Source organism: Choloepus didactylus, chromosome 14 (assembly GCF_015220235.1).
Source record: "Choloepus didactylus isolate mChoDid1 chromosome 14, mChoDid1.pri, whole genome shotgun sequence".
Lineage (NCBI taxonomy): Eukaryota > Metazoa > Chordata > Mammalia > Pilosa > Megalonychidae > Choloepus > Choloepus didactylus.
The window spans coordinates 65919242-65943671 of NC_051320.1; the positions used below are offsets into that span (position 1 = coordinate 65919242).

General features: G+C 40.7%; 1 protein-coding gene across 6 annotated transcripts in view; it reads right to left on the bottom strand.

Moving 5' to 3' along the window:
- The window catches only part of SYBU (syntabulin), a 141496-nt gene that overhangs the window by 77774 nt on the left and 39292 nt on the right, over window positions 1–24430 (bottom strand). For 2 of the 6 annotated variants that reach the window (XM_037802877.1, XM_037802872.1), the window contains exons 2-3: window positions 17593–17673; window positions 15652–15856 (exon numbers count right to left, since the gene is read on the bottom strand). In XM_037802877.1, coding sequence (XP_037658805.1) covers window positions 15652–15856; window positions 17593–17616 — 229 coding nt within the window. In that variant the 5' untranslated portion in view covers window positions 17617–17673. Of the gene's footprint in view, window positions 1–15651; window positions 15857–17592; window positions 17747–21165; window positions 21277–24430 lie in introns of those variants that run through there. The other 4 variants (XM_037802876.1, XM_037802875.1, XM_037802873.1 and 1 more) reach the window with 4 other exon arrangements.

Sequence of the window (24430 nt, forward strand, 5' to 3'; positions counted from 1 at the left end):
CAGCTCACCTGAAATCACTGGAAGTGACCAGAGGATGAATTCTCTAATTTTGAAAATTGGCAATTAAAAGGAAAGAATTAAGCATTTATCCTGACTGTAAAAACTGTTCCTGTACAAACTGTACTTCACGGTAAGTGAAATCCATAGCTGATACTGAAAATTCTTCCTCACAGAAGCATTCCAGTTAAAAGGATGGAATGACTGAAAGAGAAAATTACTTTTTTGCAACCTCTAAGGAAATAACTGATTTAGACAACAATATTAATGGCAAAAACCATGGACAAAAGGTTGATAGGCAGTTTACAGTGGAGGAATCAGGCTTTAGGAGGTATTCTTGCCACCCCCTTCCCCCCAAATTGTCTCTGAATCTAATCAAGCCTTTAAAAGCTCATGTCCACCTTACAAAATATCTGGAGAATAGAATGAGTTAAATCAGTGATTGAAAAACTACAGCCCGGAGGCCAAATCCAAGCAAATTAAGTGTTACTGGAACACAGCCATGACCATCCTTTACAGACTGTCTATGCCTGCTTTCAGCTACAATGGCAGGGTTGAACAATTGCAACGAAGACTATCTGGTCTGCTAAACCCCAAATATTTACTATCTGGCCCTTTAAAGAAAAAGTTTGTTGACCCTTGGGTTAAATGATACCACGAGGACACAGACATTTTAGAGACGATTGGGGCTATTTCAATAATATTTACCATACTAAAGAATTATGTTAATTGTGCTAGTAACAAAAATGGCATTGTGATTTTTCTGGTTTGCTAATGCTGCCGTTGTGCAAAATACCAGAAATGAATTGGCTTTTATAAAGGGGGTTTATTTGGTTACAATTTTACAGTCTTAAGGCCATAAAAATGTCCAAATTAAGGCATCAACTTGAGTATACCTTCACTGGAGGATGGCCAAATGGCATCCAGAAAACCTCTGTTAGCTGGGAAGGCACATGACTGGCCTCTGTTGATCCTGGGTGGAGTTCCAGCTCCTCTTTCAGCTCCTGTGCTTTCTTAAAAATGTTGCTCTTGGGGCATTTTGCCCTCTTTTAGCTTCTCCAGAGCAAACACTGGGCTAGTACCCACAGTGTCAGCAAAAGTCTGCTTTCAGTGGCTGTCTCCAAGATATCTCTCTGAGCTGCTCTGGGGTCCTTCTGTTTGGAAGCTCTTTTACAGGACTCCAGTGATTAAATCAAGATCCACCCTGAATGGGCAGGGTCCATATCTCCATGGAAATAATCCAATCAAACATTCACTCGCACTTGACTGAGTCACATCTCCATGGAAATACTCAAAGGATTCCAACCTAATCAACACTAATACCTCTGCCCCCACAGGACTGCATCAAAGAACATGGCATTTTGGGGGACATAATACATCCAAACTGGCACAGTGATATATAAGAAAATGTCCATTTTTTAAAGAAATGCATGCTCAGGTATGTAGGTAGACAGGAAATGTCCAGAGATTTCCTTTAAAGTATTTCAGCAAAAAAAAAAAAGGGACAGAGGTAGTAGTAAATATGGTAAAAATGCTATTATTTAATCTAGATAATGTGGATAATAAGAATATGGGGATTCATTGTACCATCTCTCTACTTTTGAGTATGTTTAAAAAGTTTCAAAAACAGTTTAAGGAAACTATTGATATTAGAATAGATATTAGAACAGCATTTAAAAAAATCCAACTCCTATTGTATGGTATTTTACATTATTTCCAATTTTCTCACTATTATTAAAATTGCCTTATTAACACTTTTTATATATAAATCTTTAGTCAAATCTTTGGTTATCACACAGGATGTATCTATAGATGTGGAATCACTAAGTCTTCCAAAAAGTTTGGAACAATTCACATTCCTATTAGTATTGTAAAAGAGTACCCCACTTATTAAATTCCTGTCAGTACTGAATAGTATTGTGTGTACAATTTTGCCAAATTAATAAGGAAAAATGGTCTTTTGATATTTTAATTTGAACTTATTTAATTATTAGTGAGGTTGAATGTCTTTCACATGTTCATTGGCCTTTTTTACTTATTCTATAAATTGTTCATATCCTTTGAAAATTTTTCTATGAGGTGTTAGGCCTTTCTTATTGATCTGTATGAAATCTTTATATATGAAAGGCAGTAACCCTTTGTCAGATTTCACCTATTTTGTTTTTGATTTTAATTTTATTATGTTTTTGACATTTAAACCTTCTTCTAGTTGTCAAACATCTCCATATTTTCTTTTGTGAGTTCTTCCAATGCTTTTATGTTTAGAATGTTCTTCCTTACCCTGAGATCAAATATTCACCTACACTTTTTTCTAGACTTTTGCTTTTCATTTAAATTAAATCCACCCTGAATTTATTTTAAATGTAGTGTGAAATTAGGTGCTAACTTCATTTTTTTTTAATTCTTAGGAAATCTATCATTTCCACATTACTTTGCAATGCTTTTCCAGTGAAATTTTTAAATAAATGAATACTTTTTGTAAATATATATAGACACACACACACACACACACATTTTAAAATATTAGGGTTGCCCAAAGTGTGTGTATTACATAATTTCCTGATACTTAACAAAAGTGCCTAACAACCAGAGGATTCTTGCCAAACACATTTGGTGACGATTATGATGACCAAGTCCCTAATTAAAGCCTCTTGCACCAATTAGACATAATAATAAAACATCCGAGTCTTAAAGCTTAAAAATGAAAATAATCTTTCAACATCCAAGAAACATCTCCAAAACTTTTAGTTCATGTTTGAATTTAGATCTCAGCATTCATTGGTTTCCCAAAGCATTGAACTAAACAATTCCAGAAGACATACTCAAAAATAACATGAAGCAGAGGAAAACATGGTTTTGTGCCATAATGTCTTGCAACATTCAGTTATGGTTTAATGCTGTTCAACATTCAGTTGCATAATTTGAGGGAAAATCATGGCTATTTTAAGGAAACATTACTTTAAACTATATGGAAATTTAGCTGATTCTTGTGAACAACAGAAGTGTATACTGACTACTACTTATTCATTCATTCAACATATATTTATTGTCTACTATGTGCCAGGCATTGTTTTCGTATTATTCTTACTGCCACACAGGTATTGGCATTTCTGAAGCTAGTCTGACAGAGACAGATAAAATGCCAGAGCCTAAACTCTTGATCTGAACCTTGTGAAATTCCTACTGCAAACCATTCAAATGCATTGAAATGTTCCATGTAATGTAAGAAAACTAACATTTACTAAGTAGCATCCATGTGGCAAACATACTAATTTTTATCATATAACCTTAATAATATTTTATAGATGGGAAAACTGAAGTTCCAAGAGATAAAGAACTCCAAGGCTACAGGCTACACAGATACAAGTAGTTTACTCCAGATTCAAACTCAGGTTTGTCTGACCTCAAAATCCCTGTTTTTCTGACCACCACAAACTAGCTGTTTTCTAAATCTCTCTACCTATGTTTGTTCCAAGAGGAAACAGCACAATTCTGGGAATGCCCAAATTGAAAACAGACAAAGGAAATTGTTAAGTAGAAGCCATCCCATAATAAGCAGACCACAAAAATTTGAGGCAAGAAACTCTTCCTAGTTGTTTCCAGTTTTCCAATGTTCTTACCTCAACATGGGCAGCCATATAAAATACATGCCATTCAGGTACTCATTCATTCTAGGGTTTCAATAACAAAATTTAAACTTCTATCCTTCACCCAATTGTATCATTTTTCTAGGGTGATAACTCACAAGCCTACAATGCTCTAAAGTAGTTTTGCTTCAATATCATATGTGACCCTAGCCAGTAGCCAGTGTTGAAGTGTGAAAATCTCATTCATTAATTCATTACCCATCCAGTCATTTACTCTTTCTGCAGATAATGACTGATGGCCTATTGTATGACAGACAATGTCTAGATATTAGAGATATAATGAAAATCAAGACTGAAGAGGTTCTTGTCCTCAAGGAGCTCACATTCTAGCGGTGGGGAGAGATAGTTAATAAACAATAAAGAAAAACTACATGAAGATATTTTGGGTCATGATATACTGTTAATGATACAAACTCAGTGATAGTATACAGACTAATTAGGTGGGGAGTGGGAAGATGTTTCTTTACATAGGTTGTCATGGAAGGCTCCTGAAGAGGTCATTTGTGCTGAGTCCAGAAAAATGAGAAGGAACAAATCATAGAGAAAAGCAGGGAAAAGAATACCAGGAGAGAAAACATAAGGTACAAAAAGCTTTGAGATAGAAAGGTGGTTGGTATATTGAAGAAACCTAAAGGAGGCCAAGAAGGCTGAGGGAGTAGACAAAATGTCTGATGGGAGGGAGAAGTCCAGCAGCCTTACAAGACAGTAATCGTAGTTTATGTTAACTACAGGAGAGGCTATAGCATACATTAAAGAGGAGATGGCAAGATTCGGTTTGTGCTTGTAATGAAGAATCGATTGTATTAATAACAATAAATGTAGCTAAATATTTATTAAGTGACTACTAGGTACCAGCTACTCCTCTAAACACTTTACATGCCTTAACCAACTTAATCTAATACTCCTTTGAGGGGGCACACAAAACTAGTACTAACATCTAAGACACTTACCCACGGCTGTAGTTAATAAGTGGTATGAATGGTGTGAACACAGAAAGGGGAACTCCAGAGTCTCCCTCTTAACCATGACATTATGAGGCCTCTTTAGGAATGAAAGAGCAGAAGCTAATAAACCCATCTGGAGGCCACTACCACAGTAGAAGTAAGAGATAATAGTGGCTTGACTAGAGTGGTGGTAGTGAAAATTGAGAAAAGCAGATGGATTTGAGGTATGTTTTGGAAAAATAATGAAAAGTATTTGTTTATGAGAATGAAACTTAGGACAGAATCAAGGATGACTCCTAGAGTGTTTTGCTTACACAACTGGGTATAGCGTGGTCATTTCTGAGTTCGAGAAAAGTGGGTTTATGGGTGTGTAGAGGGGTGAAATAAAAAATTCTGTTTTGGATGGGTTAAATCTGAGGCGCCAGTTACACTTGCCAATGGAGACACCAAGTAGGCAGCTGTGTAAGCCTGAATCTCAAGGGAGAGGCTGGGCATCACCGCCTACCTCTGAGGTGGGGTGAGGGATATGGAGACACCGTCCGGGATGCTGGCCCTTGGGGAGGGGAGAAGAGGGCAGAAGGCGGAGACATGACTCACCCATTTTGAGGACAGGAGTGGGAAGGGGCCAAGGAGGGTTACTGAGACATGATCTGAGAGGCAGGGGGACCCCAAGGAGGAAAGTCTGTCATAAAAGAGGGGATTGTTCAGTTGTGCTGAGTCCTGCTGAGAGGCGGTGAAGATGAGGGCAGGCAAGGGAATGCTGGATTTAACAACGTGGCCACTCGCGTCCTTACCAAGGGCAATTTAAAGGCAGAATTTTTGTTGACGTTCTGCTCTAAAGGGGAGTTGGGAAATGAGATGGCAGTTGCAAGCAGATGAGGGATCAAGGGAAGTTTTTTTTTTCTTTTTCCTTTTTTAAGATGTGTGTACTCGAGCATTTGTGTATGCTGATGGAAATGATCTGGTAAAAACGATTAAACGAAGCACCTCACACTAGGATACGTAATCTTGCAACTTACATCTATAAAAATGAAGTGGAAAGTGGAGTAATTATTTAATGAATGTCTCCCTTGTTTCTTGGAGACAAAACAATCATTCCACATACAAACAATCCTGTGATTTCTGAGCTATTTTGGAGCCTCAAATGCTCCCATAAAAGTCATCCTGGTTAAACCTGCAGCAATAGAGTCAGAAGTGAAGTGAAGTGAGGCGAGTTCCCATTTCTCCATGGGGCTCAGTGCCCCCTCGGAAATAAGTGTCCTGTGTTTGGTTTCCTGTCACCTGTCAAGTAGTTAGATTTGCATTAGTAGTCACAGGAAGAAGAAATCTGGAGAGAAAGGTATCTTGGTCCTTAAATTTAATGGAGCGTGGGTAACAAATCTATCTAGGAATTTGGGGGAGGGAGAAGCTGAAATTGGGAAGCACAAGGGGGCTCCATCATGGTCAGAAGGCAGGTGAGCCCCTGCCAGCGGATGGTGAGTTATGTCACACGGGCTTTTATTTCCCTTCCTCTTTTTTTCATAGGGTTATGACCTTTCCACAATGGGCAAAACTTTCTAACCTTCCCTCTCCCTAGCAATATGGGTTTATTTGTAGCTTCTGTTCTGTGTGTGTGTGTGTGTGTGTGTGTGTGTGTGTGTGTGTGTGTGTGTGTGTTTGCCACTCAGTTTTGTTTTTTTTTTTAAACTACCTTGATGGGAGACAATAAGGGACAGGGTACTAGGGTACCAGAGAGGAAGGAAAACTGGAAGGGAGAAATGCAGGAAGAAAAGAGACAGAAACCAAGAAGCTATGGCTTAACTTTACTCTTAAAAACCTTTTAACAAGGATACCTCAAATCCACTCTAAGGACACCTGAACTACAGTTAACTGTCTGATAGCAATGGGAATAGTTGTTTTTTCCTCCCTTTTATTTTTTTTTTTCTCACATTGAGACTGAAGATAGTGACAATCAAGATGGAATAAGGGATAAAAATGGAAGAAACTTAAGGAAAAAATAATGTGCTATAATTTATGCAATTGCTACACTTGTTTTTTTTTCTGTTTTAAGAAATTTTAGATAATGTATACATATCATATTTACTTCTATTTAAAAAGGAACAAAGAAAAGAGAGAAAGAAGAATATCTTACAAATAGTCTCATTCTAGTGACAATCATAAAGCCTCACAGATGAAATGTCCATCCATAGCAAAACAGTTAAGTGATGGTTCTCTATAGAATGAAATACCATGCTGCCATCAAAATGAATGTGGGAAACATCTATGTGCTGACAAGCCACTATTGATACTGCCTGGAATATATACTCCTTAAGACAGGAGCCAGGCCAGTATTGTTGTTTCCCCTATTTCAGCTCCTAGAACAGTGCCTTGCACACAGTAGGTGTTCAATAAATATTTATTTAATAAATTAATGGAAATACCAAAATAGCATGGTCTCATCTTGGTCAAAAGCAAAACAAAGCAAATTCTATACATGTGATTACATCCACTCTGACATACATGTTTGTGCATTTTATAATGAGCAGGAATTCTTATTTTGAATTAAAAAATTAGAAACATAGTAATTAGCATTAAAGAAAATTTAATCATCACAAACAACCCAGAAAAAAACTGAAGGGTAGCTTAGGGTCCACAGGTAGGTCAGTCTCTAACAGGGATCCTATGTACCCAGGCACCCATGCAAAAGAAGAGAGAAAAGAAACACTGAGCCAGCCATCAAAGAGAAGGAGCCCAGGGAAAATTCATACTGAGCAGGGGAAAGCTGAAGGGTGCAGGTTCAAGTGGAATGGGGGTTAGTGCTACATGATCCCATATGATAAGCATTGGTATGCATGAGGAAGCTTGGTTTTGGTTCCCCAAAAAGAGAGGACTCGACCTGAAACAATAGGCATGCTTCTGGAACCCAAAGAGTGTAATACCAGGCACCGGGGGCTCTGGGGCATGACGACCAGAACCAGCAGTGTAAGGAGCTGCTGGGTCAGCGGGCTCTGCACTGGTAGAGGAGGGGATGGATTGTGTCTGCGCAGCAGGAGACAGTCAACGTGGAGCAACAAGGGAGGCTTGGGGCAGTTACTAAGTCCAGGAGTCAGAAAGTTACCTTACAATACAAACACACCCAGCCATCCTGTATACCTTAAGTGCCCTGAGACTTTACTGGGACAGTGGGAGGAGACTGGGGCTTTCTCAGAGTGAAAGCCACCTTGAGGGTGTGGGTGGATGGGTAGGGCCAGCCTTACGCTAGAGTCCTGGGAAAACTGGGTCTGTGGTTTTGTCCTAAATACTTCCTTGAATGTAAACTGGCCGCTGGTTTTCCTCATGGTTTATGTAACTGGGAAACATGGATTAAGGAAGACAATACCTTTCACTGTTTCCCACATATGGTCTTCACTCTACACTTTTACACACACTCATCTCTCTGTCTGCCATATTCTCTGTCTCTCAAACTCCTACATAGCCTTCAAAACCTCGCTTAAGTGCTACCCTCTGAGTGGAGCATTTTCCAGCTTTCTCAGCAGGAGATCTCTCTTCTGGTTACCCACAGGACTGGGGTCATGGTTCTATTATGCAACTTAGTCTTTAGAAATTTATAGATGCTGAAGTCCTCAGGACAAGAATGCCCCCTTCATTTAAACCAACATTGAGTGCTGGGTACTATTCTAGTTGGTTTAATTTCCTAACTACTAGGACAGTGCCTTGTGTACAATATATTTTATTAAATGAATGAAAATGCTTCACTCACCCTGTTCTTATAATTATGCCTTCTATTCAATTCCAACAAACATTTATTAAGTAGCTACTGTATTTCAGGCACAGTGTGGGGGACCCTGCCTTCATGGAGCTTAGCCTATTGTAAAGTCATGTAACTAAATAAGAAATTTTAAAATAAGGTCAAGAAGTGTGAGAGGGGAAGCATAAAGAAGGGGGACCTAACCGAGACTCTATACTGTATCCCTCAGCTTTGTACCCCCAACCTATAAATATCCTTACCTACATTCATATTTAGCCTTTCTTCTTTTTCCTCCTGCATATGATCCTTTTAGTTTACTCCCAGGCTTGCTACAAAAGTTATTACTTCTCTAATGTTTTCAAACAACCTATCTCCATCTCTATTGTCTACTTCCTCATAGCCTAATAAACTTGTCAAATACCTGTCATTTGATAAACACCCTATTTTTACCATAAATGCAACATTTGTTTTTATTCTGTTTTTTCCTTCCAGTCCCAGTTAAGCTTTTTTAAAAAAGTGTCTACACTACTTGACACCTCCCACTCTCATCTCAGCCTGATGCAAGACAGATTCCACCTCCACAGTTTCTTCAACTGCTTTGGCCTAAGATCACTGATAACCTAATGGGCTCATCCTTGGGCACCTGCAGTACGCATCCTACTTAATCTTGCTGTGACATCTGAAACTGTTGGCTACTCCCTTCTCGAAACTCTCTCCTCCTTTGGGATTGGAGACATCATCCACTCTTGGCTTTCCTCCTTCCTCTGAATATTTCCAGGTGCCTTAATTTCTTTTTTCCTGACTACTCTTGCTATACCTCAGAGTTCTACCCTAGGTCTTGTAATATTCTTCTGTGCACTCTCCTTGGGTGATAATATCAGCTCCCTTGACTTCAGCTACTGCTATCTCTGAGGTCTCTTCAGAGCTCCAGACAGTCTGTCTCCAAACAAGAAAGCCTAAACTGAAATCATTAACACAACTCTTGTCCTTCTCCCTAATCCTGCTCCTACATTTATATTCACCTAGTAGAAATTTAGAAACAATCTTTCTTTCCCCTTCCACTCATATTTTATCAGTCTTCATTTGACTGCCACAATGGCCTATAAAATAAGGAGACATCTCAATCTCAATTTTCTACCACCTCCAACTTGCTGTCCAATGCATAGTCAGAAGTATCATCCTAAATTATAAATCTGGCCATGTCTCTTCCCCGCTGAAAAATTTGTCATCGGCTCTGCAAGATCTTTAGGAATTGCAAAATGGCGGCCCATGAGCTATATCCAGCTATATGTGCTTGCTGTTTGGCCCACAGAGTTAGCTAAAGAAAGCTGAATTAAAAAAATTCTGAATAGCATTAGAAGGGGTACACATTGGCCATTTCTATGGCCTCTCTATTGTCTTTTATCCTGTTTGCCTTCACATAACTGGCCTAGTCCCAGTTCTTAGCAAAGCATACAAAGCCTTTCTGGTCTAGCCCTGCCCACCGTTCTAATCTCATTTCATGCTTTTAAATCAGGTCTTCTGATGCCCAGGCTCATGTTTTTTCACTACGCCACTCTAATTAATGTTACTTCTTTAAATCTCTGAGCTTCTGAAATGTGAGATGTCCAATACCAATGTGAAATGCAGCAACAAATATGTTACAAGGAAGGAGTGTCTATTGGATGGGTGTGGGTAAAAGGGGCATGCCCACAGAATAAAAGTGAGTTAAGATGGTCACGGGAGAGTCACATCCAAAGATTTGTTATCCCATTTATTTCAGTGTGAGGATGAAGGCAGTGAAATAATTGAGTTTTCCAATTCCTGTGTTTTATTCATCTTTGTAACTTCAGCACAATTCCTGATTCTTGGCAGGCACTTAATAAATGCTTATTGGACCAATATGCCCTTGTGGAAATTTGCAGAAATTGTAATTTCCCAGTACACCTAGGCCTCACTGTCTCTTCTTTCTCTTTCTGTGTACCCACTGTCCTAACATGATCCCAATAACAAAGAAAGAAAATGCAAAAGAATAAAAAGTGTGGCCAGTGATAGTAAAGCCAGCAAAAGGATTATGTAGGAAAAGAAAAGAAGGAAATGCTTTCTCCTCTCCCGCACTTTTCTGCCATTTGAACACAAGTTAAACCCATTACATAGATACAGATAATATTACTGTTAAGACTAATGGCATGCGATATGTGAACATAGTCAGATGTTATAATTTCTAGGGAATATATAGGCATTTCCCTCAGCCCACCGCCATGGTTTAAACAGCTTGGCTGGCCACCACTTCCCACCTTCTTTGGTCCTTGTTCACCCTGCAATGCCACATTGGGCCAAACACCTCATAACAGAACCCCCAAACACGCACAGATGAAAAAATAGTGAAGCTCAGGCATTGCTATGAATCAGAGTCATCTGGAAAACCTGTAAAATTCAGGTTCCTGAGCCCTCGCATTCCAAGATGACAGGGTTAGGATGGGGCCAAGGCATCCGCATTTTAAACATGTTTTCCTGAAGATTCTCAAGTACACAAACACCATACTTTGAAATTGAGAAACACTGTCATAAAGATGAGAATGTCAGAACCAAAAAGATCCACTTATACTAAGTATACCATAATTTGCTTTCAGACATGATCCAATTCCACTGTGACTACCTTTCACAGTCTCCACTGCCAAGGATTTTTTATTAAATGGCAAAAAACTTATTTTTGTCCTCCTGATTATAGTTACCACATTTTCAAAGAAAAACTGCATATATACTCTTCGTTTTTCATCTGTTTCATTAGTAAGTATTTCTGCAGCCGGGGCAGCTAAACATTTGCAATATACTATTAGGCAACAGCAACTAGATCCCTACTGATTAAAGTGATACTAAAGTCTCAGGGTCTTTGTTTTTTCCTTCCCAGCAGGTTGGCAGTCATTCAATTATAGAATAATTCAGTATTTCTGCTTAAATTCACTTTGAGCAGTTCATCTCAATTCTAATCTTTATGTTCAAAGGCTTACTACATCCAGATGCCAAGTTTCTTCAATTGGACAAAAGCATACCAGAAATACTTCTGTTTGGAAAGGCTTGGTAAATTTTTGCAAACATTGTCATGCCACGACAGGGCACTAGTCAGGTTATAATTTCCTTTACCTGTTCTTCCCACAAACAGCAACACTGATTAGCTCCAGGCTACTGGCACTCAAAGAAGAATTTCTTCCCGGCCACTTGAAAAAACAAAATAAGGTGTTCGGCAAACACCTTACTTGAGATTAGATTGTGTAAAATCTCAGATTCTGACCATTTTGTTTATTGATCTGGTATAAGTTTTTTAATGGGGTAAGCCACACAACTCCTCCATGTGTCTGTGAATGCATATTTAGAAACAAGGAAATAACTGAGAAATTGCTGTTCTGCCATAAAACAACCAGTGTTCCATATGCATAATTTGTTCCACCTGCCATGTTTACAAGGCACCCCAAGGAGAATTAGCTTAAAACCCAGCAATCCATCTGCCTCCCAGTTCCAAGGGGTAATTATTGCCTCAACTAAGCAAAGAGGAATGCACAGCATGCTGCCAGCCATGTCAGGTGACTGATAAATGTACCTGACAAATCATCCAGGTCATCAGCTTTTCCAATAGTGGCAGGAGTCTCTGGATAATGACAAACACAATACACTACCAACAAAAAAAGGGGAAGAAAAAATGAACAGAGGCCTAGATTCAATGGGTTGCACCCAGAGCACAAACCCCAGTTGTGGATTTTATCATTTCTCACAGGGATGTTAAAAATAAGAAACACAAGGCAGAAAAAAAGAAAAGACAGGGTGGCTTTATGCCAAAGCAATGGTTAAAAAAAAAACAAACTGACAAAAAAGAGGACATATGAAAGCAGGTGTTTTGTTTTTATCAAATAACTGACTGTTAACTCTACTTCCCTAAGTATTCATTAAACATTTTTTAAAACAAAGCATCAGTTAACATTTACTAAGCATGTACCATGTTTTATTTACTGTGCACACAAAATAGAGCCTAGCCTCCAGCACAATGTAAAGTTAACTGTCTCCAACTAAGGTCACAGTGACTAAAACTGAATAAAAAATGTAAGGAATAGACTGTTTCAACGCTAGAACGATGTCCAAATGCAAAGACACACATGCTGATGAAGTTCACAAAATACATGCATATCTTCAAAGACATTCTGTTCATAAGAAGCTATTAAAAGAAGAGCTCTTTGGGGACCATCCCAAATGAATTGCAAAAGGTCACACATGACTCCTTCCCTCTGAAAATGAGACAGATACAACATATAAATTAGCATATAGAATATCAAGTCATTAAGTGTTCTTTGTTAAGGATCCCATGAGAAGTGGAGAGGGGTAGAAATGGAGAAAGTAGGTAAAAATTGATACATCCCTTTGAAATTGTTCCCAGACTTTTAAATTTCACAGATCAGCAAAATTAAAAGAAAAACACAGAGTGGGAATAAACAAAACATCAACAGAGAGTTATCATTTATTTTGCTTAAGTATAACTATCATCCATTCTTATGATTTTTTAAATAATGCAAATGATGGGAAAGCCAGACTCTTAAAATAAAGAGTAACTCTTTATATTGAGTAAATTTAATGTTAGGTAAACTCACTATGTTATTCTCATTTAAAAAATGAATACCTTAAAACATATATTGCTCTAGCTGCTCTTCACAATTAAAAGCTTTGATACAGATTTGGGGGAAAAAAAAATCTATAGCTTGCAATTCTGAAAATGTAATTTGCAAATTAAGATTTTATATGTATGAATGTATGTATGGATATATATGCGTATGTATATGTATATATACACACACACATATATAGGTATAATTATATATCTCATTGTCTTTGAGTAATATCTTTTTCTACAAATTCTTACCAGATTGTAAGAATCCCCCTAAATGTCCTCTTTCACGTTATACACACACACACACACACACACACACACACACACATGCATTGACATATGTAATGTAGATAAGGAAGGATGATCACTGTAAGGCTTTTAAGTTATGATGACAACAGACACTTCTAAATTATTTTAGTTTTGTTCCAGCTGAGGTGGGCATTTTTAATGTTTGAATGTACAGTCTCTGACTTTACTGCCATGAGTAAGCCATGAACACATATTCTGGCTTCAGTCTTTAATGGCTGGATTAAAACCAGCTCTGTCCCCCTGCTGGCTGCACATGTCCGATTCGCCACCTCACTGCCTGCAGCACCAGTGTTCCCCACAGCACTAAACCCATTTATTTCCCAGCAACTACTGACCTCCTGGACTACCATTAACATGCCCCTACAGGCTTTGCTCCTGTCAGTTTTAGTCAGTGCAGCACTAAAAGCCTTTGCGGGTTTATCAAAGCTCTGGAGGAAAGGAAAGCAAGGAAGGGAAGGCACTGAACCCAAACCTTGGGGAATCACCAACACAGGACAATGAGAAAGAGGAAGGGGCCCAGGAATGGAGAGAGCCCTGCCTGGAGACAGGACGTGAGGCTAAAGATAGAAAGGAGTTTATAGAAACCCATAATTATAAGCTTCTGCCACTCAAATCTCAGCTGGTTAATGGCAGAAGGATCAATATCTACTTTCGATTTTCATGTCTAGCATTATGGGCTTAGTGGGAGACAAATCTCCTGGGAAGGAGGGATGGTTCAGGCTATGGATCTTAGAGAGAAGGATTCATAATAATGTTATTGGTTTGCCTTTTTCTTTTCTATGGTATATTTGGAGTTTTCCTCTTGTTTTGTTTTGACCAACTTTTTCTTGTTCTGATAACACTACTCACCGTGCAATCAGTCACAGAGAAATTTATTTATGTGGAGTGTACATCTGGAATAAATGTGGAATTGAGTCATATAAACAAAGTCATGTCAGTTTGAAATGATGTCCCCAGGGCTCATCCCCACTCAACCAGAGTGAGCCCTGAGCTCCAAAATGGAGTTAAAGTAAACAGAATTACATTCTGCAAATATAACTCTAGGTTCCAGGAATCTTAACTGTCCTAGCTTGTCATTTTTCCTTTTTTTCTTCCTGGAAGAGTATCAAGCAAACCATCAATGGGTTCTCATTTAAAAGCAGATTCATATAATTCAAATGGCAAGAAGTAAGTCTTAACATACATATATTTCCATATTTTTTCAGAACCAGGCAAAAAAGGCTTTGTAGAGAAAACAATAAAGCAGCACAGTATTTCTAACATACAACTTATGCATGGAATGGAATTATTTAGTGAAAATATGTAATAAATCCAACTCTTTAATATCTCCCAAAAATGTTGTTGGCAGCACTAAATGGAATGTTGCATCTGCTAAATTAGGGCATTAATAATAGTATCTTGATTCACTTGTCCCTTCTCATAAACGCTTTTATCTTCAAATTATATTTTCCCTAAATCAATTCTAAAAAATGATCTACTATGAAACATTCTTCACCAATCAAAGACAATCACTACTTTAGATTTTACCCAAATTCATAATACTTCACATAGAATGTAAGTCCTTCAAGTCATGTGTTTCAATGGGTATAAAGGGTTCTATCAAACGATAATGTGGGCACCTTCAGGAGCTATAAAGAGACTTGTACGCTTAACAAATATGCTCACAACCTTAAGGAAACTTTCTTGAACAGTTCCAAAACTGACATCTATAATTCATCATTTTAAGAATCATCATTTATTAAGCACATCTATCTATAAGCCAGGCACTGTGCTAGCAGCCTTAGACACAATGTTTTATTTAACCTCAAAAACAATTCTATAAGGTAGATATTATTATTCCATTTTATGGATGTAACAATTGACGCTGAAGGAGAGTATATAACACGCCCAAGGTCACATAGCTTCTAAGTGGTGGAAGGGGTAAGGACTGCAGTCAGGCCTGGCAGATTACAAAGCCTGTGCTCTTCTCTAAACCACAAAGCCAGGTCAGCACTGGGAAATAAACCTCCTTGATCATGACCTTATTAATTAGTAGTTGCTTTATTTGAGGGGATTCCATAATCAGAAGTATACAAGCTCATAAAGGTTGCTAGTAGAAAATGCAATCTAACACACTTTCCAGATTTAACAAAGGAATACATTTTTAAACAGTCTTATAAAGAAGTTATTTCAAATTCTAAAATTACAAACTAGAATACATATAGAAATAAGTATGGAATTCCATTAGATTGACCTGTTTTTGTGAGTCAAAATGGCCAAAAAGGTGCAAACTCATACGATTTGTCCTAACAGAAGTCTAGTTCTGGGCCATCATGGGCCCAGGCCAGAACATTCCCAATGCACCTACAATGCTCCTGCTTCGTGCCTGTGCATGGTCTCCCCTGGATACTGTACCTGAGCAGAAGCTGTTGCTGCTAATGGTCCTCGCAGAACGCCCAGAGCTGCTGGGGTTGAACTCTCTGCTTTCTTCCTCAGAGAAGGGAGACTCAGAGGCTGGGGACACCTTGTGCTGTTGCTGGGGCAGATGGGGCCGAAGAATCAAACGGGGAATCCGGCTTCGGGATATCTCCTTCTCGTGATGCTGCACTCTGTGCTCCTTCTCAAAATTGGACATCAAGAAGAAAACAAAAGGAAAACTGTTTCCCCCTCTTAACTCCTGTCTGCAACTTTAGGATTCAATTTGTAAGAAATCATCTTTCCGAATATTGAATTGTCACAAAGAGTCAAACAGTCATTCTTATCTTGTTGAAATGAACCCCCTAATTCTTTGGGCTAACTCCTCTAGTCTACTGAATAGCACATGCATACACACACAGGCACACACACACACACAGGCACACTTCCACTTCCACAGACTAGCACAAAGGCCACCCACTCCCCCATGCCATTCCTGATTCACTTTTCCAACTGTGGCTTTTTCTATCACATTCAAGCTTTTGGCTTTCTCAGAGGCTTCTTATTACTCACAGCACACTCCCGCTTATTACTTGACTTCCTCTAGCCTTCCATTTTGCTTTCCCTGAATTAGCTGTGACAATTTGATTTCTCCTTTCCTGTCTCCTCACAAAGTAGACTCTTATACCTGGAACAGTTCTATCCCCAGAGATCATGCAGCCTTATCTTTCAAATCCCTCCTCTTCCAGCCAGGATCTTAATTATTCATTAATATCCTGGTACACAAGGCTTGTTGCCAACAGAAAAGCAAACAAAAATCCAATACCCAGTAAGAAGGTTTCACCTTTTCCATCATATTTAGCTTTTGTTTTCCTTACAGGACATCCACAAGAAGAGAATTTTTTTTTTCTCTCTCTTTAAAAATATAGCATTAAATACACAGGGCCATGCCATGGTAAAATAACGCCACCAATACATATGCATAAAAAGTAATATTGTAGCAATGTTTTTAGATTTGCAGAGTGCTTTCCCACCTGGTACCTCATTCAATCTTTAGAGCCAGGCTGTAAGAGAGAGAGCACTCATTCGTTTCCCTATTTACAGATGACAAAACTGAGGCTATGGGAGGTAAGATTAGCCAAGATTGCATGTCATCCAGAAGCAGGATGGGCCTGAAGTCCATGGACTTTTCCAAGCCACTACCACCCTGCCTCATTAAAATGGATTCCGAGGAGGAGCTCCTTGCGAATAATCCACTGTTCCCTCCAACCTCTGCAACTGAAAAGAGGGCTTCGGATTAAGTAACAAATAACATTTTGCAACATGAACTCCTGCTCATTTCCCCAGCGGCTCACCAGGAAGGGTCACTGCCAAAGTAGACACCTCAGGGAGGCCCACACAGTACAGGAATTGAAGGGAAAGCCCCAGCCAGGGGGAACTCTTGAGGTCACTCAAGCACACACCCGATCCAGGGGCTGACAGCCGCACCCAGCCCCGGGATTTGCCCAGCACATCAGTCACCCAGCAGGTATCATATGTCAGCCACTCCGCTCAGCACACCACACTGCATACTCTGAACCAACGCTGGGTCACTGACACACTGGAGTCCTTATTTCTCAGTCACGTACAAATCAAATTCCTTTTATTCACATCACACACACAGGAGAGCTAGATTCCAAACCCGTTTCAAGAGATGGGTAACCCGCGAGTCAACACCCCAAATCTTTTCCTCTGGTATCACCTTCCCCATCCCCCGGGTCTCATCACCTGAACAAATGCCCTCTGCCTTCCCACCGCTCCTGCCCCGCTTTGCTCTCCATCCCTACCCACTACCCCCGCCTCCCCGGCTCTCACCTGGCGGGCTTCTTGCCCCGCAGGGTCCGCCCTCCCGCGCCCTCCCCGCCCGCTGGCACTGGCCCCCGCACGACGTGCCCTGCTTACCTTGCTCTCCCGCAGGGGTCCCATCGCACCGCTGCCCGCCGGCTCCTCGCGTCGCCGCCGCCGCTGTCCAGGAGGAGGCACCTGCGTGCACGGAAACGAGGAGACTGGGTTGAGACGGCGCGGGCGGCGGCTGCTGCGGGCCCGACGCGCCTCCGCAGTTCGCGCTCAGCTGCGAGGGCGCGCCCGGCCGCCCCGCCCCGGCCGGACACGTGGTGCTGCCGCCGTCATCCCGCGGCCGCTCCCCGGGCGCCTCCCCTCGGTCTCCCTCACCTGCGGGCCCTAGGGCGGCTCCGTGGGCCCTACCCGCCTGATTTCGCCGCTGGCACCTACCTCCAGCCCCGCGCGCCCCTCCCTCCCTGCTGAGCTCGACCGAAAGGGGCCAGGAGGAGGCCGCGAGCATCCCTATCCTGGAAGTGTCCCCTACCCTCCTTTTTGAGCGTGGCACCCGGTTTGCCGGGGGTGCGCATCGGAAGGAGGAGCTGAGAAAAACTGCGACATCACTGAGAGCCAAAAAAAAAAAAAAAAAAGAGAAAGAAGGAAAGTTTCTCGCTCGCGACGACTCCCCGCCCTCTCGGTTTTAAGTCAACACACAGCTCACCACAATTACCTCGCCAGAGACAGACGGGAGGATCCCCCTCCTTCACGACCCCGCCAACCGAATGCTGCAGGACTGACACAGCATATCATTCCCGGATCGCCAAGGCTGCAATTCTCGCTTGGGGATTTGCAGCAGCGAGCCTTCGGTTGGCAGCGCCGCAGGAGATGAACGATGAGCTTGGGGAAGCCAGGCCACCAGGAATGAGCCCCAGGCACGCTGCTATGAGAACGATACTGCGCTTGAACTCAGAACACCGGGCACACGCCGGCACTCCGCTCTCTGCAAGCTGAGTGCCTTTACGCAAGCTCTAGACCTCTTTGAACTTCAAATTCATTCACCCTAAAGTGAGAGATAGTAATAATATCTACTTCAAAGGGTAGCTGTGCGGAGTAAATGGGAGAAAGAGATGTGATCGCCTGCAAAAGAGCCTCACCCAGCTGACTGAACAGAACTTTCCAAAGGTTCATTCAACATGACAGGCAGAGAAAGCTTTTGTGATGCTGGCAGGTTTGTTAGAAAAAGCTCAACCTGTGCAACTGAGGATTTAGAATAGGGGTCATGGGCTGGGTCATGAGCCTTATTATACTTGGCTATACATAAATCTTATTCAACATGCATACTAACTTAAATGTCCCTTATTCAGAATTGGAGATTTCTAAGTAACAATTGGAGAATATTCTAAGTAGCATTGTGGCTGCAGTGAAAAAGTGTGTCATCCTTGAAAATGTTATTTGAACCTCCACCCTCGGCATTTATCCTTCCTCCAAACAGCATTTCTTAGTCCTCACCCCTCAACCCCAGAAGCATGGAGTATGAGACTGGGGAGAGCCTCGGGACAGTTAGTGGAATCAATTTGCCTTCCTCCTATACCCCTAAAGAGATTTTACACCATAAATCTTCATAACTTCAATTTCCTTAGATCTCTTGAGCAGTAAGGTGGGGTAATCTTGGGGCTCTTTCTTTGGACATGTGTGTGTGATTAATTCATATTTCTACTCCACCTGCCTTCTCAGATATGGGTCTCAGGAAAGAGAGGTCTAGGATATTTCATATAATCCCTTATTTTCAAAATTATGAGCTTGGGACTTATACTGTGAGATAGAAATGAACTATTAAGGTCAAAAGATGCTTCTGAGGCGATTTCTACTGAGAACTGAGAATTGAGTCTGGGTGCCTAATAGCAGACCCCCCACACACACACACTGAATTGTCTCAGTCAAAACCTCAGAGTCATTTTTCACTCTCCCTCTTCCTCCCTGTGCCCCACACATGGCACAAACGACCAGTGAGCTCCATGCCACTCCTTAATGAATGTCTTGAATCTGATTACTTTTCTCCACTGCTGTCATCTTTATTTAAATTCCAGACCACAATCATCCTGGATTATTGCAATAGTCTAAATAAACTTGTCTTGCTTCCAACCTTGCCCTTAATTTCTCTCTTGCCAATCAGTTTTTCTGCATAGACATCAAAATGATTTCTGAAAGTCCAAATCAAGCCATGCTTCCCTGTTAAAAGCCATTAATAACTTCCCAGGAATATTCCAACTCCTCAATGTAGCACAAAGTCCTTTCATGATCTGGTCTTGTCTATCTCTCCAAGTCTCATTTCTTGCCATTCTTTTTACTGCCTCTGCTCTCCCTCCATGTGCAAATGCATATCCCTCAACTTGTAGAGAGCTTTCATGTTCTTTTTCCTCTAGGCTGTTGCACTTGCAGTTCCCTAGAGTACTTCTTGCATCCGTCCACCCACCATCCTCAACTCAGAAAAATACATTGTTGCATATTAGAGACAGCTTCATCCAGGAAATCTCCTCCTGATTCCCTATCTTTACCCCAGAAGAGCTGTCAGGATCTTGTATTAGAATTCTCCATTTACTTGTCTGTCTTCACCAGGGACCTAACACAGTTCCTGATATAGCTCCTGTCAAATGAATGAATGCATTTGACAGGAGCTATATCAGGAGTGAGTGAATTCTGACTCCACGAGGGGCCCAGCAGTACAAGACAAAGAACACAGACACGACTTCTCTTCTGTAAATGACTGAGATAAAGCTGCCTCCAATATGTCTTTGTATTTGATGATGGGGTGTATGCCTAAAAAATCCAAAATGAACAGTTGAAGGCTTTTAGTGCAGAAGTGCAAGCACTGAGAGGCTGTGCGGTACCCCTCTTGTCACCACAGCAACGCTGCCAAGGGAAAGGCTGATGATTCAGTTTTCAGGTGCCTACTTTTGGAACCCAAGATGGTTTTTCTACTGTTCTAAAAGGCAAGTTCTACAAGTAATATTAATGCTGCTTTTAATTTCATTCAAGTGTTTCCCACGTCATTAGGAGAAGTGTCTTATAACATTAGGATTATACCATCAAAGAGATATAATCTAATTCAACATATTAAACTCATCTTTCATCTGCTTTGAAATATTCTCATGCATCATTTTCATTTCCTACTTAAATACCTATTGAATTGTCTTGTCTTGTAATGTGGCTTTCCCTTTAAAGTAAATGTATTACTGGTTTTTAGAAAATACAAACTGCTTTAAAAGGATAGGACCCTTAAAGATGATAAATAATATACCTGTCCAAGCCCAGGAGGGAAAAGGGGAGATAAGAGTATTGAAGATCAGGGGGAAAGGAATGTTTTTATATAATTATGCCCAAAATCTGGGATAAGGAATTTGATCTTTGTGTGAGATGTTATTAAATGATTCATGCCTTTATTTGCACAAAACTTTATATCAGCAGAGCTCTTTCATATATATAATCTTATTTGAACATCATAAAAACTGTGTGAGGTGTATGTGGCCAATCCCTGAAACCAGACAAGGAATAAAGGACAAGATTTTATTGATAGGAACCCTGCAGACTGCAAACTTCACAGAAAAGACAATACAAACGGACTGCCAAAGAGAACATCTGCACCATACAACAGAGACACATCATAGCCCCCAACATCCACTCTTCCTCACATCTCACCTGTGTTTGCTGGGGACTTTCTTGGACTCAGTCACGCCTGACAAAGCACCATCTCCTAATCCTATCAGCTGTGCGAGCAAGCGCTGCCGTCTCTCTCAGTGACCCGATGCCGGGTGATCTGCACAGCAACAAGGAGCAGCTGACGTGCTTTACAACACGTCATGAAGAAAAGAAACTGCATTCTGGGGCATCCTGGGATTTTTCTGTGGTGGGGTGGAGACCCATATTTTTCTTACCAGGGAAAGAGCTGCCCACTTTCCTGTAAGACTGTGTGTGAGTGATCAACCCTCCTCTTTATTGTACATGTGCTATTGTTACTATATGATTAAGGCATTGTGAGGTTGTTTAACTGTAATCACTAGGACTCCTCAAGATCACTCCCTAGAGGAGGGGGCACACAGAGCCCCTAGGGCAGCGAGGCAAGTGAGTGGCTTGGCAGGGTAGGCTGGAATGTTCACTGGGTTCAGGGTGTGTCAATTATCTCTGCTCTGAAACCAAGTTTGGAAACAGAGGCATCTCTCAGGTAGAGATAATGAATTAGGGAAAAGTCCAAGTACAGAGGCAGAAGTTAGGGGTCGGGGTTTCGAAGGAGGGTAAGAATATAGTTTTCTGCTTGCCTCACGTGAGGTAGACTTGCAAAAATGCTGTCTGCTGCTGGTGGCTTTTTGTCCATTAGTGAGATTAGGGACAGATACTAGTCAAAAATATAGATAAAAAATGGGGACACATGGTTGGACAAATAGATGTATAATTATTGGGACAGTGGATTAGGTCAATTGACATTAAGATACTCTGTGAGAAGTCTGGGGTAAGGTTGCCGTCCAGGTAGTTGAGAAGCTGAGTCTTGACATTTACCTAATAAAATGCTTCAGATGACTAGACAAGACAGGGAGATGTGTAGGTCAGTGGTGAGCGGTGGATTCCTGATACCTGAAGTTAAAGAGATTTAAGAAAGGGCAAAGGAAGTTATCTGTAAGGTAGGCACAGGAAAGCCAAAATCCAGGGGTTGAATTCTGGGTCTGATAGAGAGCATCTTTCTTTCTCAAAAGACCAGGAGACCAGAAGCTGCAAGAGGGACAGGACAGCCAAAAATTAAAGCATAGCTCAGTTCCAAGTCAGGCAGTATAGCTATCTAGAGAGAAGGTGAGGAGTGGGGGCTGAGGCTACCTTCAGATGTGGAAAGAGTAGAGAAGGTACCCCAAGACAGTAGCTCTGAGGAATTCCATTAGCCATCCACAGCAGTCTAAGGTTAGGAAAGAACTTTACAATCTGGGTTCCCAGAAAGCGTATCTGTGGCCAGATTTGAGTTAAGGTAAAGGAATCTATTTTTCACAGCATCATTTATTCCCATGATTTTGTACTTTCCCCCCCTCTTCCAATTTCAAGTAAACTTCCCTTTTAATAATTCTTCCTTTATTTCTGCTAAAAAATGGGAGGAAGAGGAGAAGAGGAGGAGTTTGAAATTGTCTCCTGGAAGGATAAGAGTATTGCAAAAGGAGCAGAGCGCCCCTAGAGACTAACTACTATGATGGCAGCTACAGTAGCTGGGGAGACCTGCACACGCTGCATCAGACTGTGGGGTTGCCTCAGCAGTTGTGGAGCTTTGACTGCTGTTTCATTTCCATCCTCTAGGCCATTTCCATGAACCATTTTCCATGGTACCCCAAGTCCTGTCACCTAGTGAGTAAATTTAGACTTTTCTCTACTCCTAGCTCCTCTCTAATTCCCAGCAGAAAAATCTATAGGAAAATAAATCCAGAGTTTGGGAATTTGAATTATGCTGTTCCATGTGTCCTCTCTAGCTATTTCTAGAATGATGTTTAATCCAGGAGAAAAAAAATGCCTTTTTTAAAAAAAGGGTAACTTCAATATTTTCATTTTAAATGTACTAAAACCACATCATCAAAATTTTGCAAAATAAAAGAAAGAAATTGCTCATCATCTCATCGCCCTGACATCAATTATCTGTAATTCCTCTGTAACCATTTTGATGCTTTGATTTCAGGTTTATTGGCTGTGAATTATGAACAGCATTATTAAAATGAGAATAAAATTCTATGTGATATATGGCATTTTGGGCCTCTTGATGCCATCACATCTGGCTGTTTCCGGATGGCTGTGGTAGGCTCACATGCCTACTGAATTCCCATGAAGTTATTCACCTTTATCTGTCCTCTAATTGGGCACTAATCTGAGGATGAGGCTATCAGTCCTCCTTACCACTGTTGAGAAACAGCTGGGGCTGCCACTGGAAGTTTGGGGTGGTTCCCAGCTCCTGGCCATGGCAGCAAGCAGACTAGTCAGAAGCTTCAGGAAGAGCTGCTGGTGGAGAATTAGCAAAGCCATGGCTGGAGAAAGGATCTCAACTCATAGGGTGGTAGAAAAACACTGTGTCCCTTTCTGTTAAGAAGCCCAAATACTGGCTTGCCATAATGTGATCCTAATTCAAGAGTAAGTAAGAAAACGAAATGGGCTTCCCAAAGTCTGAAAAGATACCTATGATGAGAAAATGTAGAGTCCTGCTCTCTTCTTTCCAACTGTGTGACCTTAGGCAAGTTGTTTAACTCCTCTAGAATCAGCATGTGGTGAATGCACTGTAAAATTAAGGAAGTAAATTAGTAAGGAAGGAAGATCTGGTTGTTACCAGTTAATGTCTTTGGGCAGATTAACTTTTCTGAGGCTCATTTTCTCATCTATAAAATGGGTGGAATAACAGTAATTAGTTCATAATACTATTCTAAAGATTAGACAAGAATATATGCAAAGCCTTGCATTTACGTCTAGCACATGGTTAGGGCATAATAAACATCCTCTCTCCATCAAACTATTCCAACTACCATTGCTGCCTCTTGCTTTCTTGTTTCACATTCTCCTCACCCTAAAGATTTTATTTTTATCTTTTGTTAAAGGGAATCAAGGATTTTTGCCCAGATGACTTATGAGATATTAAGAAGGAAACTGAATTTCCCATTTGAAAACATGTTGACTGGACTTTTCCTCCCAAAGGTATATCAGAAACAGAGTAGAAGGCATGATAAATGACCATACTTATCATTCTTTCATTCATTCACTCATCAGTGTTTATTTGGTTCCTATTCTTAGCCAGGCACGGGCTCAGGCACTGGTTCTGAAGTATTCAAAGATGAACAGTGTTTCCTGTCTTCAAGCATCTTGGTCTAATGTTGACATGGGCATGGTCATCAACTATTATGCTATTCATTGTTAACATCATGACAAATGTATGCCTAGAGGGCTTACCAGCATC